The sequence below is a fragment of the Pituophis catenifer genome, unplaced genomic scaffold (assembly GCF_029215685.1).
Source record: "Pituophis catenifer annectens isolate HBS135680 unplaced genomic scaffold, rPitCat1.0.hap2 SCAF_11, whole genome shotgun sequence".
Classification (NCBI taxonomy): domain Eukaryota; kingdom Metazoa; phylum Chordata; class Lepidosauria; order Squamata; family Colubridae; genus Pituophis; species Pituophis catenifer.
Window position 1 is genome coordinate 26,170,131 of NW_027256891.1, and position 12,388 is coordinate 26,182,518.

Consider the following 12,388-nt stretch of genomic DNA (forward strand, 5'->3'; position numbering starts at 1 on the left):
ACTGGGCATCAAAGACACATGAAAGTTTATTAGATTTCTATACCGCCCTTCTCCCAGGGGACTCAGGGCAGTGTACAGCCATATTAAAACACATAAATTTATAAAATTTTAAAAAACATGACAAGATAAACGGCATTAAACAAGAAAGCAATGTTGTGGTTGGGAGCTGTTAGGGGTGTTTTGTTCTGGGTTCGATGATAGACGTGTCAGGATAGGAAAATTCAGCTGAAAAAGTCCTGCGTTCCCTTGTCCACAATACTTATACGTGAGAAATAATGGCTTTTGCAAACACCCTAGTTTGGTGTTCAACCTCTTCTCTGGAATTGAGGAGAAACTTCCTAACAGTGAAGACAATTAACCAGTGGAACAGCTTGCCACCAGAAGTTGTGGGTGCTCCATCACTGGAGGTTTTTTAAGAAGAGACTAGACAGTCACTTATCTGAAATAGTATAGGTTCTCCTGCTTGAGTAGGGGGCTGGACTAGAAGACCTCCGAGGTCCCTTCCAGCTCATTCGTTCTATTGTTCCATTGAGGTTGGGTGAAAATTCGAAACGAGAATTTTAAATTCGAAACGAGACGGATCCAGCGATCTGTACGCATTAAACAGACTCTGGGGGAGGGTGGAGCTTGTCAACCACAAAACCGCACATTTGTCCTTGGGATTACCTTGTGGTGCCCCATCCATCCAATCCCTAATCAGGTCCGCTCAGCTCTTTTGAGATGAGCCAAAAATAGGAGAAAAGAGGGGTTTTGCGACTTTTTTTTTTTTTTTTTTTGCCGGATGTCAAACCAAATTTTCCCTCTTTTTGTCGGCATTGCCGGAGACTCAGGCAGTGGAGCAGCTGTTCTGAACTTGGAAGAGATTTCTCTTTTTTTTTTTTCCCCAAAAAGAACATAATAGAGAGGAACACAAGGCCTCTCTTTCAAAGTGCTCCAAAAAATGTCTTCTTTTTTTTTTTTTTAAAAAAGGCTCATCGGGGCCCACGGCTCGAGAATGCTGGGTGGAAATCCACCTCCTTTTGATCCTGTTCCAAATCTGCAAGGAAGTGGGTTTTTTTTTGTTTTGTTTTTGTTTTTGTGGGGTTTTTTTGCCATGACCCAGAATTCAGCAAATGTGTGAATGGCCTTCGTTGCATTCCCTCCTGCATTTGGCTCCAAATCATTGTGGTCTTAATTCCTTAGTGGGTGTAAGCAGGGGTGCGTTGCCGGAGGTTCGCAGGGGTTCGGGAAAACCTCTAACTAAGATTCTGTGCAGTTCGGAGAACCCCCCAAATCCCACTCCTGGCTGGCCCCGCCCACCCTGCCCCTCCCCTCCCAGGAGTCCCCACACGGCCCGTTTTGGATGCAGGTAAGTTCGGGGCGCGTCTGGAGTCTCGGGGAGGGTGAAAAATGGGCCTACCAGAAGTTTGGGAAGGCTGGAAATGCAACCGTTTCTGGCCTCCGGAGTGCCTCTGGAGCCTGGGGAGGCCGTTTTCACTCTCCTGGAGGCTCAAGGAAAGTCTCCGGAGCCCGGGGAGAGCAACCCCCCCTCCCCCCGCTGTGGTGCAGGAGGCCGACTAGGCCACACCCACCATCGCCATGCCCACCCAGCAATCAGGCAGAGAACCCCTTGGTAAAATTTTGGAAGCCCACCCCTGGGTGTAAGGTTTTGTTCAGTGTTCCATTGCAACGTGGAATTGACCGCTTTCGGTGGCATTTAAGTGTTTTCTGCGGTCTAAAAACTTTTATGGGTGTTGCTCTTCGTTGGGGGAGTTGGGAGAATACTCTAAAAGAGAGGGATTTGGGGATCTGTACTCATGAAACAGCTTGTAAACCATCAATTAAATGCATGTATCAGTACCAACAACTGTGATTTATCCGTAGTGTGGTTGGGTAGCTCTAGGATCCATAAATAGAAGTGTAATATGATTGTGAGGTCTTTGGGGCTCTCTTAAGTTTGGACGTCGCATTACCCCAACTAGATAATGCTAGGGGTGCTAGGGGTGGGGTGTACAGTAGGGAGAGGAGGAGGAGGAGGAGGAGGAGGAGGAGGAGGAGGAGGACGACGACGACGACTGTGGGATGATTTCTGAGATTGCTTGCTTTCTTGCAGACATTTAATTACTAGGTAACATCATTTAGTTGATTAACGAAATATCTGCAAGAAAACCATCAAGCCCAGAGAGTACCAAGGACCCCATAATTCAACCTTCAGCTACAACTATTCTCTTCTATGGGTATAATGTGACTTTAGGTTGCATAACTAGAAAGAAGCATCAGGAGCAACTAACAAGCAAGATCCTAGTTGTGTTTGACTTTGGACATGACTCTCATATACATAGCATGGAGCTGTTTTAGAAAGAAACCAGAAGGATGAGAGGTGTGTTAACTAAGGGAGTCACAGCTGGTTGCTGAGGGTTGCCATCCTCAAAGATGTGGAGGATTGTCCCACAGACAAAACAGCTAACTGGGCCTTTGTTGTAGACGTCCATGGCTGGTATCTGTTGGTTACTGTTGAGTTTCAGGGTTTAATGGTGGTGAAATGCAGTATTGTAGGCTAATTTTGCTGACTGCCGCTGCCAGCAGTTCGATTCTGACCGGCACAAGGTTGACTCAGCCTTCCATCCTTCCAAGGTTGATAAAATGAGGAGCCAGATTGTTGGGGGGCAAGAGGCTGACTCTGTAAACTGCTTAGAGGGGGCTGGAAAACACTGTGAAGAGGTATATAAGTCTAAGTGATAGGAAGGAAGGAAGGAAGGAAGGAAGGAAGGAAGGAAGGAAGGAAGGAAGGAAGGAAGGAAGGAAGGAAGGAAGGAAGGAAGGAAGGACAATGGTGGCTCAGTGGTTAGAATGCAGTATTGCATGCTAATTCTGCCCACTGCCAGCAGTTCGATCCTGATCAGCTCAAGGTTGACTCAGGCTTCCATTCTTCATCGGTCAAATGAGGACCCAGAATGTTGGGGGCAAGAGGCTGACTCTGTAAGCCGCTTAGAGAGGGCTGTAAAGCACTGTGAAGCGGGATATAAGTCTAAGTGCTATGGCTATTTTCCTTCCTTCCTTCCTTCCTTCCTTCCTTCCTTCCTTCCTTCCTTCCTTCCTTCCTTCCTTCCTTCCTTCCCAGTTGTTAGAATGCAGTATTGCACACTAACTCTGCCCACTGCCAGGAGTTCAATCCTGACCGGCTCAAAGTTGATTCAGCCTTCCATCCTTCCGAGATGGGTAAAAATGAGGACCCAGAATGTTGGGGACAAGAGGCTGACTCTGTAAACAGCTTAAAGAGGGCTGTAAAAGCACTGTGAAGCAGTATATAAATCTAATTGCTATTAGTGACTATGTTCTAGAGAGCAGATATCCATCATTGTTGCTGGTGAAACAGAAGGAAATCTGCTCTTCTGGTCCACAGTCCCAAAGGGCCTGGTGGCTCAGCAGACTGATAGCATTGTGATTAACACCAGCTGTCTGCAATTACTGTAAGTTCGAATCTCACCAGGCTCAAGGTTGACTCAGCCTTCCATCCTTTCTAAGGTAGGTTAAATGAGGACCCAGATTGTGGGGGCAATAAGCTGACTTTGTATAAAATATACAAAAAGTATGAAGGCTATTGCTTAATGCATTGTAAGCCGCCCTGAGTCTCCGGAGAAGGGCGGCATATAAATCAAATTAAAAAAAATAAAAAGCCTGAAGCTCAACCCTGCCCAAAAGGAGTTTTTGTTGTGCTAGAGCAGAGGTAGGGAACCAACGACCTTCTGTTGAATTTTTCATCAGGGATGTGTTCTTGCAAGAGGCAGACAGATGGCTATATTTCCAGAGTCCCAAGTCCTGTAACATTGTTGAATTCACAGCTGAATTCCCATCTGCTGTAGAGAACCTCGCCAGCCTGAAATACAACAATACCCAGATAAGTGTTGTTAGCGCCTTCTCAATGCAGGATGCAGGAACTGGTAGAATTGGGCTCCCTTTGGCAACCTTCTCTTGTATTGATATGGTCTGGATTCCTGCTTTCAGAAGAACCCTGGTGAAGAGCCCTGGTGGTGCAGCAGACTAAAGTTCTGTTAAGTAACACCAGCTGCCTGCAATTACTGCAAGTTCAAATCTCACCAGGCTCAAGGTTGACTCAGCCTTCCATCCTTTCAAATGTAGGTGAAATGAGGACCCAGTTTGTGGGGGCAATAAGCTGACTTTGTATAAAAATATACAAAAGTATGAAGGCTATTGCTTAACGCACTGTAAGCCGCCCTGAGTCTCTGGAGAAGGGCGGCATATAAATCAAATAATAATAAAAAAAAAAGACAATTGGACTAAAATGTATGAAGAACGGTTGCAGGGTTTGAGTATGGCCAGTCTAGAGAAAGAAGGACTTCCAGTATTTGAGGGGCTGCCACAAAGAAGAGGCAGTCAATTTATTTAGCAGAGCACCGAAGGGCGAGACAAGAAACAGTGGATGGAAGTTAATCAAGAAGAGAAACAACCTAGGATTAAGGAGAAACTTCCTAACCGTGAGGACAATTAACCAGAGGAACAGAAATTGCCTTCAGAAGTTGTGGGAGCTCCATCACTGGAGATTTTTTAAGAAGAGATTGGACAACCATTGTCTGAAATGGTCTAGGGTCTCCTGCTTGAGCAAGTGGCTGGACCAGAAGACCTCCAAGGAACTTTCCAGCTCTATTCTGATTCTGGATTGTAGGACAATCAATGTTGGATGACCGTAGGACTCACAATGGCGTTGGAGGCATGACATGACAAGACAAGGGATGTAGACTAAACATGAGGAAGATCTTTCAGCTCATAGACGTCCGTAGGAGATCAATTAACCAGTGGAACAGCTTGTCACCAGAAGTTGTGGATTCTCCATCACTGGAGGATTTTAAGAAAAGATTCGACACCGATTTGTCTGAAATATTATAGGTTCTCCTCTTTGAGCAGGGGGCTGGACTAGAAGACCTCCAAGGTCCCTTCCAGCTCATTTATTTTTATTATTCATATTTCTATGCCGCCCACTCTCCAAGGACTCTGGAGGGCTCACACCAAAGACAGTATACTAAATAGCATCTTGCCCCCTAACAATCTGGGTCCTCATTTTACCCACCTCGGAAGGATGGAAGGCTGAGTCAACCTTGACACGGGCCCCCGGGCCCATGCCATGCCATCTTCAGTGGCTTTTCCTACTAGTATTCTCCAGATCACCTCCTTCTCCGGATTTTTCCCAAGCCCAGCAGGGAGGCCAGAAACTCCGATCCTTCCTCTAGCTCTCGTTCCTTTCTCCGGCTTCTCTCCTTCTTCTCCTCCCCCCTCCCCCTCCTACCGGCGTTTGCCTGGGGCTTCTCACGACCGAGGGGTCACCCGGCCTCGCCATACCCGGGGGTTTCAAAGCCGTCCCGATCAAACCACGTTAGTTTGGGGCGCCTATCTCGGTTTGGCTACAGACTTTCTTTATTTGCCCCTTTCCTCTTTTTCGGGAGGTGTCTCGGGGGAGGGGGGGCAGAAGGAAGACCCCGACCGTGCGCTCCCTCTTCTCTCCTCTCCTCCTCCCTGCGCACCGATCCCGGCTTCTGCATTCATGCCAGAGGGGGGGAGGAGGGAGCAGAGCCGCCCGGGGCTTTTGCCGCGTCGCCTCTTCCTCCTCCTCCTCCTCCTCCTCCTCCCTCCTTTCTTCTCCTCCCTTCACCGCCGCGCATCGCCTGGAGGGGGAGCGCAGCCTCGGTCGTTCGACGCTGCTGTTGCTACTGCTGCTGTCGAAGGAAAATCCCGACCGAACCGCCCGCTCGTTGGCTCGCTTGTCGCCGCCTTCTCCTCCTCCTCTCCTCCTCCTCCTCTCCTCCTCTCCCGTTGCAGAGTGCGCGCTCGCCTTCCCCCCCAAAAAAGGACGCCAAAGCCTCGCTCCGTCCGGCAGCTTTCGGGAGATGCTGCGGCGAAGGCTGACCCGGTGAGCAGGACTCCAACCAAGCTCGCCTTCCCGGGGGAGGACACCACCAACCTCCTTAAGGAGCCTCTCTCCAGGAGCAGGGACGCTAAGGCGCCCGTCCGGAACTCACCCGGAGCCCCCTTCTCCGGGTCGCAGGGTCTCTAACAGGTTGTCTGTTGGCCGGACGGAGAGAGGCGCAAGGAAGAGCCGACTCAACCGGGGAGAGGCGCCGGCGCCGGTGCTGCGCCAGGGCGCCCGTGCGCCTTTGGAGCCGTCCGGGGACTTGTTGGGTGTCCAGCTCCGGTTTCGCTGAAGGCAAAAAGAACTTGGCGTCCCGGGATCGAAGTTGCGGGAGCTTCTTGCGTTGCAGCGGCCCGGGGCACCGCCTTTTGGGAAGGGGGAAAGCATCCTTTCCTCCCGTCCCTCCGTCGCCCAAGGGCGCACGCCTTGCCCTCCTCCGCCAGCGTCCGTCGGCGGGCACACCGGGAGCGGGGAAGACGGCCTAGCCCGTCGTCCCGCCGCTTCCTCTTCCTAAATCCCGAGGGGCGGCGAGAGCAGCATGCTGGGGGCCTCCCCCGCAGGCAGCGCCCGCAGCCTCGCCGAGTGACCCTCCAGGGTGGCGGCTATGGCGGCAGCCATCGCCAGCTCCCTGATCCGCCAGAAGAGACAAGCGAGGGAGCGCGAGAAATCCAACGCCTGCAAATGTGTCAGCAGCCCCAGCAAGTCCAAGACCAGCTGCGCCGACAAGAAGAAGCTCAGCGTCTTCTCCAGGGTCAAGCTTTTCGGTTCCAAGAAAAGGCGGAGGAGGAAACCAGGTGAGGATGCGCCTGGACCCAGCCTGGGGCGGTGGGAGGGGGGCTGAGAGGCGGTGTGGAGGCTGCAGGAGTGGGGCGGGGGCGGGGGGGGGGTGTCCCGGCGAGACTGTTGCTTCCCTGGAGTAGTGGACATGGGGGGGGTCTTGTCTTCCTTCACTCCAAGCTTTGGCCAGGTGGCTCAAGTTGGAAGGGCTGCAGTCTCAAACATTGAGATGAGTTCACCTGACCCAAAGGAGCTGGCTGCGTTTTAATGGGGGTGCCTTGAGCCTTGGGGGGGGGTGAGGGTTCATGCCAAGAAAGCCACCAGCATATCTTGAGGGTAAGCAACTCCCCCTGGGGGTCTTACCAGAGTTAGTTCTTGGAGAAAGCTGGTCCATCAGTCCTTTGGGTGGAAGGCTCTTTCAGTGGTGAATGAGGCAAGGATAGCAATAGCAGCAGCCCTTAGACTTATATACTGCTTTACAGTGCTTTACTGCCTTCTCTAAGCAGTTTACAGAGTCAGCTCATTGCCCCCCAACAATCTGAGTCCTCATTTTACTGACCTCGGAAGGATGGAAGGCTGAGTCAACCTTGAGCCTGTTGAGATTTGAACTCCTGGCAGTGAACGGAATTAGCCTGAAATACTGCATTAGGAAGGAAGGAAGGAAGGAAGGAAGGAAGGAAGGAAGGAAGGAAGGAAGGAAAATAGAAATAGCACTTAGACTTATATCCTGCTTCACAGTGCTTTACAGCCCTCTCTAAGCGGTTTACAGAGTCAGCCTCTTGCCCCCAACAATTTGGGTTCTCATTTTTCCCACCTCGGAAGGATGGGAGGTTGAGTCAACCTTGAGCCAGGCGAGATTTGAACTGCCAAATTGGATAGATATGGTCTATCCTGAGCTGCAGGAGCAGGAGGAGATGGGACCTTCCGTGGCATCTCCAGATCACCTCTCAGATGGAGAAACCAGAGGTTGAAGAAGGTTGGAGTCAACACGAACGCTTACGTGTTGCAGAAGTGTGTTCTAAGATGGGAAGCACAGGGGACTTCTAAGAGGTCTTCTCCTTCAGGTGCAGAGTCATGAAACATTTGTTGGACTCTGGCAGAAGGATGTTCCTTGATGATTTGGTTTCTTCTCTCATTCAAATGTGAGCCAAATTGTGAGGGACGCCTTCTGCCATTGTTTGTCTGGACTATTGGCTGGCTATGGAGGCCGTAGTCCAATTTATCTGAGCTGGGGAGATGGTGAGGCTATTCCAATTCTTCTTCTTTAGGTCTGAAAGTGCAAAAGATTGGACACAGGTCATACCTGTGTGTCTCCTTTCTCAATGGTCTTCCTTTCCCAAAATCAAGGTGAGCCATCTTTGTAACAGTTGCGATGTTGGATGGAACTGAGCAGGTGATAGTCCCGTAGCCATACAATGGTGGATCTCTAAAGAGATCTCTTGGTGAGATCTCTTGGAGAAATTATAGGAAGCCCGGTGGTCGGTTTATGTCATGGGACCGTCATAAGAAATGGAGGGGGACAGCTGATTGATGGCTTTGGAGAAGACTCAAAAGACAGGAAAGGTTAGCCCAGACTGTGGATGAGATGATCCATGGGACTCATGTTCAGAAACAAGGAACTTTGGGTGCAGAACCTCAAGAACATACAACCAGGAGGTCACTCTTCTTGTTATATCTCACATGCGAGCTTTTAAAGCTTGCCTTCACAGGAGGGGAATAATACCACATTTCACTGTGGTATTATTTGCGTGATGGTTTTGCTACCGGCATAATATAATGGTGCCTTTTACTGGATACCTAGATTGGCATCGGTGTTAACTTTGTGTATGTCAATTTTCACAAAATGCCAGACTTCTAGCCATATTGACAAATGACCTGTGTGGAGAAATTACATTCAAATTTCCTCTTCTTTGCTGTTCAGAATTCAGCAAGAAGACTAAGGGGGGATTTTTATTTTATTTTTATTTTTTTTGCATCGCATTTCAAACAAGCACAGGGTTTAAAAACCAGGCGGACAAGTAGAACTTCGATCCCTTCTGTTGGTGGTTTTATATGGTATTAATTTTTTTAAAAAAGAAAGATATTATTCTCTTTTTGTTCCTAAACATCTTCTTCCCTCTTCTGCTGCTGACCAAAGTAATTTCATTTTGGAGGGAGAGGAAGAAAAGAAAAAAATTAACAAAAAGACGCCTTACTTTTATATTTTGAGGTGGGAATAACATGATTTAACCAAGGGAAAACCATCAAATTTTGCAGAGGATCAGCAAGGATTTCGATGTTCTGCGCTTTAACAGAAGTCAAACCCCAATGGTCTCCATCACCCAACCCTATTGCAGGATTAAAATATAAAAGCTAGAGGGGAGCAGGTTTGCTGTGAAAGCATCCGTAAATCAGCCTTTTTTCCTTTTCCTTTTAAAGAAGAAAACGCCCAACGCAAACATTTCTGAAACATTTTCCTCAGGGGAAAGAAAAATCTGAAAAATGAGGTGGCTTTGCATATTCAAAGGATTTGCATATTCCAAATTTGTCCCAAAATAAACAAAGTAAACCCATGATGGATTTATTTGATTTATTGGTATGCCATCCCTACACGGAGATACACACACAGACAGATGATGATGATGATGATGATGATGATGATGATGATGATGATTTATTTATTTATTTAATTAATTTGTATACCGCCCTTCTCCAACAGGACTCAGGGTGGTGAACAGCCATGGTAAAAACATAACATATAAAATTTAAAAGCAATTTAAAAAACATTAAATAATTTTGGCTATCCATTTAAAACAACCCGGATTAAAACCAATTACAAATTAAAACCGAAGGGATGGGATCAAGCCAGCCCGGCTAGGTGAAAAAGATGTGTTTTCAGGGCTCGACGAAAAGTCTGGAGGTCTGGTATCGTGCGTATCTCTGGGGGTAGGTCGTTCCAGAGGGCAGGTGCCACCACAGATGCCTCTCACCTGTCTTTAAGAGATCTTGCAAAGAAAAGCATTCTTGTACATTTTTCTGGTAACATTCTTGTAAAAAAAATGTTATTTTAAAGATTCTTTAAAATAAATAAATACACTGGGCTTTGAAAAGGGATTGGAAAAGAGCAAGGGGTACAAGGAAGATAAATCTGGCTTCCTGTAGGTCTGACCCCCATCAGCCTGCACGCACAGAAGAGGCGATTCTAGGTTTGATGGAAATTACAGGCTGTTTTAATTGTTACGCAGCAACGCAATTTGCTATCCAGGGAACAGGCATCCTGGAGCTCCTACACGGCTGCCCTCCAAGGAGAATAGCTACGTAACACAAGTGTCTTCAAATCCTTGTTTGCCACTGACTAAAGGATACACAACTTGTGTCTTTCTTTCAAAACAGCCCTACTTGGAAAAGTAGACCTAACTCCAGGTAAAGGACCAGGTTGGTTATCTCAAAGGTTTGTGGGTTTTTCCCCCCCCCCCAAAAAAAATACAACTGGACTTTCTTTCTTTGCAAATGTTCCGCTTCTCATCCCAGAAGCTTCTAATTGACTGGTGGGGAATGGAAGGATTTATGTTCTGCAAACATGACTGCAGAGAATATAAATCTTTCCATTCCCCGCCAGTCAATTAGAACTTCTGGGGTGAGAAGCAAAATGTTTTCAAAGGAAAAACAACCTATGAAAGTCCAGTTGTCGTTTGGAAAAACAGCTTTTGGACAACCATGACCTGGATGACTGAGAATCTACCTAGACAACCAGATTGGCTGTCAATTCATTGTCATTTTAAGTGGATTGCAACTTAAAGAGATGTGATATAGTTAACATCCCTGGCATGTATTTTATTATTTGTCCTTTTGGTCCTGCGAAACAACTTTTAGGAGTCTTGGCGGGGGGGGGGTATGGTTTCCAGAAGCTCTTACACACTCTATATCTCTATCATAGATATGTATGTCTTGACCCTGCCCTCTTCCTTAAATGTACAGCTAAAGTGAGTTGTATTCTGGGGTGGAAATCAGGTTAACAGGATCGCTTGGTCAGTGCGCAATTTTCACAAAGCAGGTTGTGTCTATTCAGATCTTGGTTAGGCGATATGGGGAAAAGATTATTTTCAGTGGTTTGAGAATGGAACCCGCAATTCCTTTTGATTGGAGTTAACTTGTGCTTTCCTAATTGGGCTTGAGTTTTGATCTAAGAAAGCCAGATGTCAAACTAACTATGATGTATGTCTTGGGGGTATTTTCTGGAAGGAGATTTCCTTTGATGTTTTACATGAGGGTGAGTCTAAATTTTGATTTCAGCCCTCTGAGGTCTTTGGGGTATTTCTATGGGATTTGGTTCAAGGAGGACCTGTCTTTAACTTCAGATGCTTGTTCCAGCAGGATTAACCTCCGTGGTGGTGTGTGTGAAGAGGTTTTGTGATTGCGCCATTAAGTGGTTTCCATCTTAGAAGGACCGTGCAAAATACTGGAGCCTGGATGAATTTCCCCAGCTTGGGGGAGGTTGCGTGCAAATGTTGAGACTCTGAGTTGAATGTGGTCAACAGCCAAAAAATATTTAGAAGATTAGCATGTTTCCTGACCAATAGTAACAATCATATTTTGTGGACATTCCTAAAATTCTTCAAAGTCGCGACCCTTGAGTTTTTGGACATAACCAACCTTACTAAAATCATAGTGGTTCTTAAGATTTTATTGCCCAGGCAATAATTAGCGGGGTTCACAGCTACCGTATAAATGAAGGTTATTAACCCAAATGGTTAGATTCATACAATGCTCTATGCCTCAGGTGCCTATAGGTGCCATCACCTATTCATAAGCTGGCAGGCCATAGGTGATCAACTAGCAACCATTTTAGCAAGCCTGTTCCTCTCTTAAAGAATCTCAGATCATTTTTAAAAAAGTATGTTTCCTTCTAGCTGATGCCGTTCTAATTTTAACAGAAATCTAGGTTTTGTTCCTTCGGTCAAGTAATATGTTGGAATTTTGATCCTCTATGAAGTTTTTCAGGATTTAATGTCAGCCACAGAACTTCATAGCCTGCAGAGCGGTTGCTGTCCAAGGTGCTGATGTCATCTCTCTCTCTCTCTCTCTCTCTCTCTCTCTCTCTCTCTCTCTCTCTCTCTCTCTCTCTCTCCTTCCCTCTCTCCTTCCCTCCCTCTCCCCCTCACACACACACACACACACACACACACACACACACACACACCAGAGAGAGAGAAAAAAACATCTCTCTCTATCCTTGTCTGTCTATCTATCTACAATATCTATCTATCTATCTATCTATCTATCTATCTATCTATCTATCTATCTATCTATCTATCTTGTCCATTTATCTACCTGCCTGTCTTTCCTTCCTTCCTTCCTTCCTTCCTTACCTACCTACCTACCTACCTACCTACCATATCTATCTATCTTGTCCATTTATTTACCTGCCTGTCCTTCCTTCCTTCCTTCCTTCCTTATCTACCTACCTATCTACCTACCTACCTATCATATCTATCTTGTCCATTTATCTATCTGCCTTTCCTTCCTTCCTTCCTTCCTTATCTACCTACCTATCTATCTATCATATCTATCTATCTTGTCCATTTATTTACCTGCCTGTCCTTCTTTCCTTCCTTCCTTCCTTCCTTCCTTCCTTCCTTCCTTCCTTCCTTCCTTCCTTCCCTACCTACCTACCTACCTACCTACCTATCTATTGTCTTTATCTATCTATCTTGTCCATTTATCTATCTG

At 46.9% G+C, this 12,388-nt stretch overlaps 1 protein-coding gene across 1 annotated transcript in view; it reads left to right on the top strand.

The window, feature by feature from the left end:
• The first annotated feature begins 6,506 nt into the window (after positions 1-6,506).
• Positions 6,507-12,388, top strand: part of FGF13 (fibroblast growth factor 13) — a 36,134-nt gene continuing 30,252 nt past the window's right edge. The window contains exon 1 of the mRNA XM_070951895.1: positions 6,507-6,696. Within this exon, the coding sequence (XP_070807996.1) occupies positions 6,507-6,696 (190 nt within the window). The remainder of the gene's footprint in view (positions 6,697-12,388) is intronic.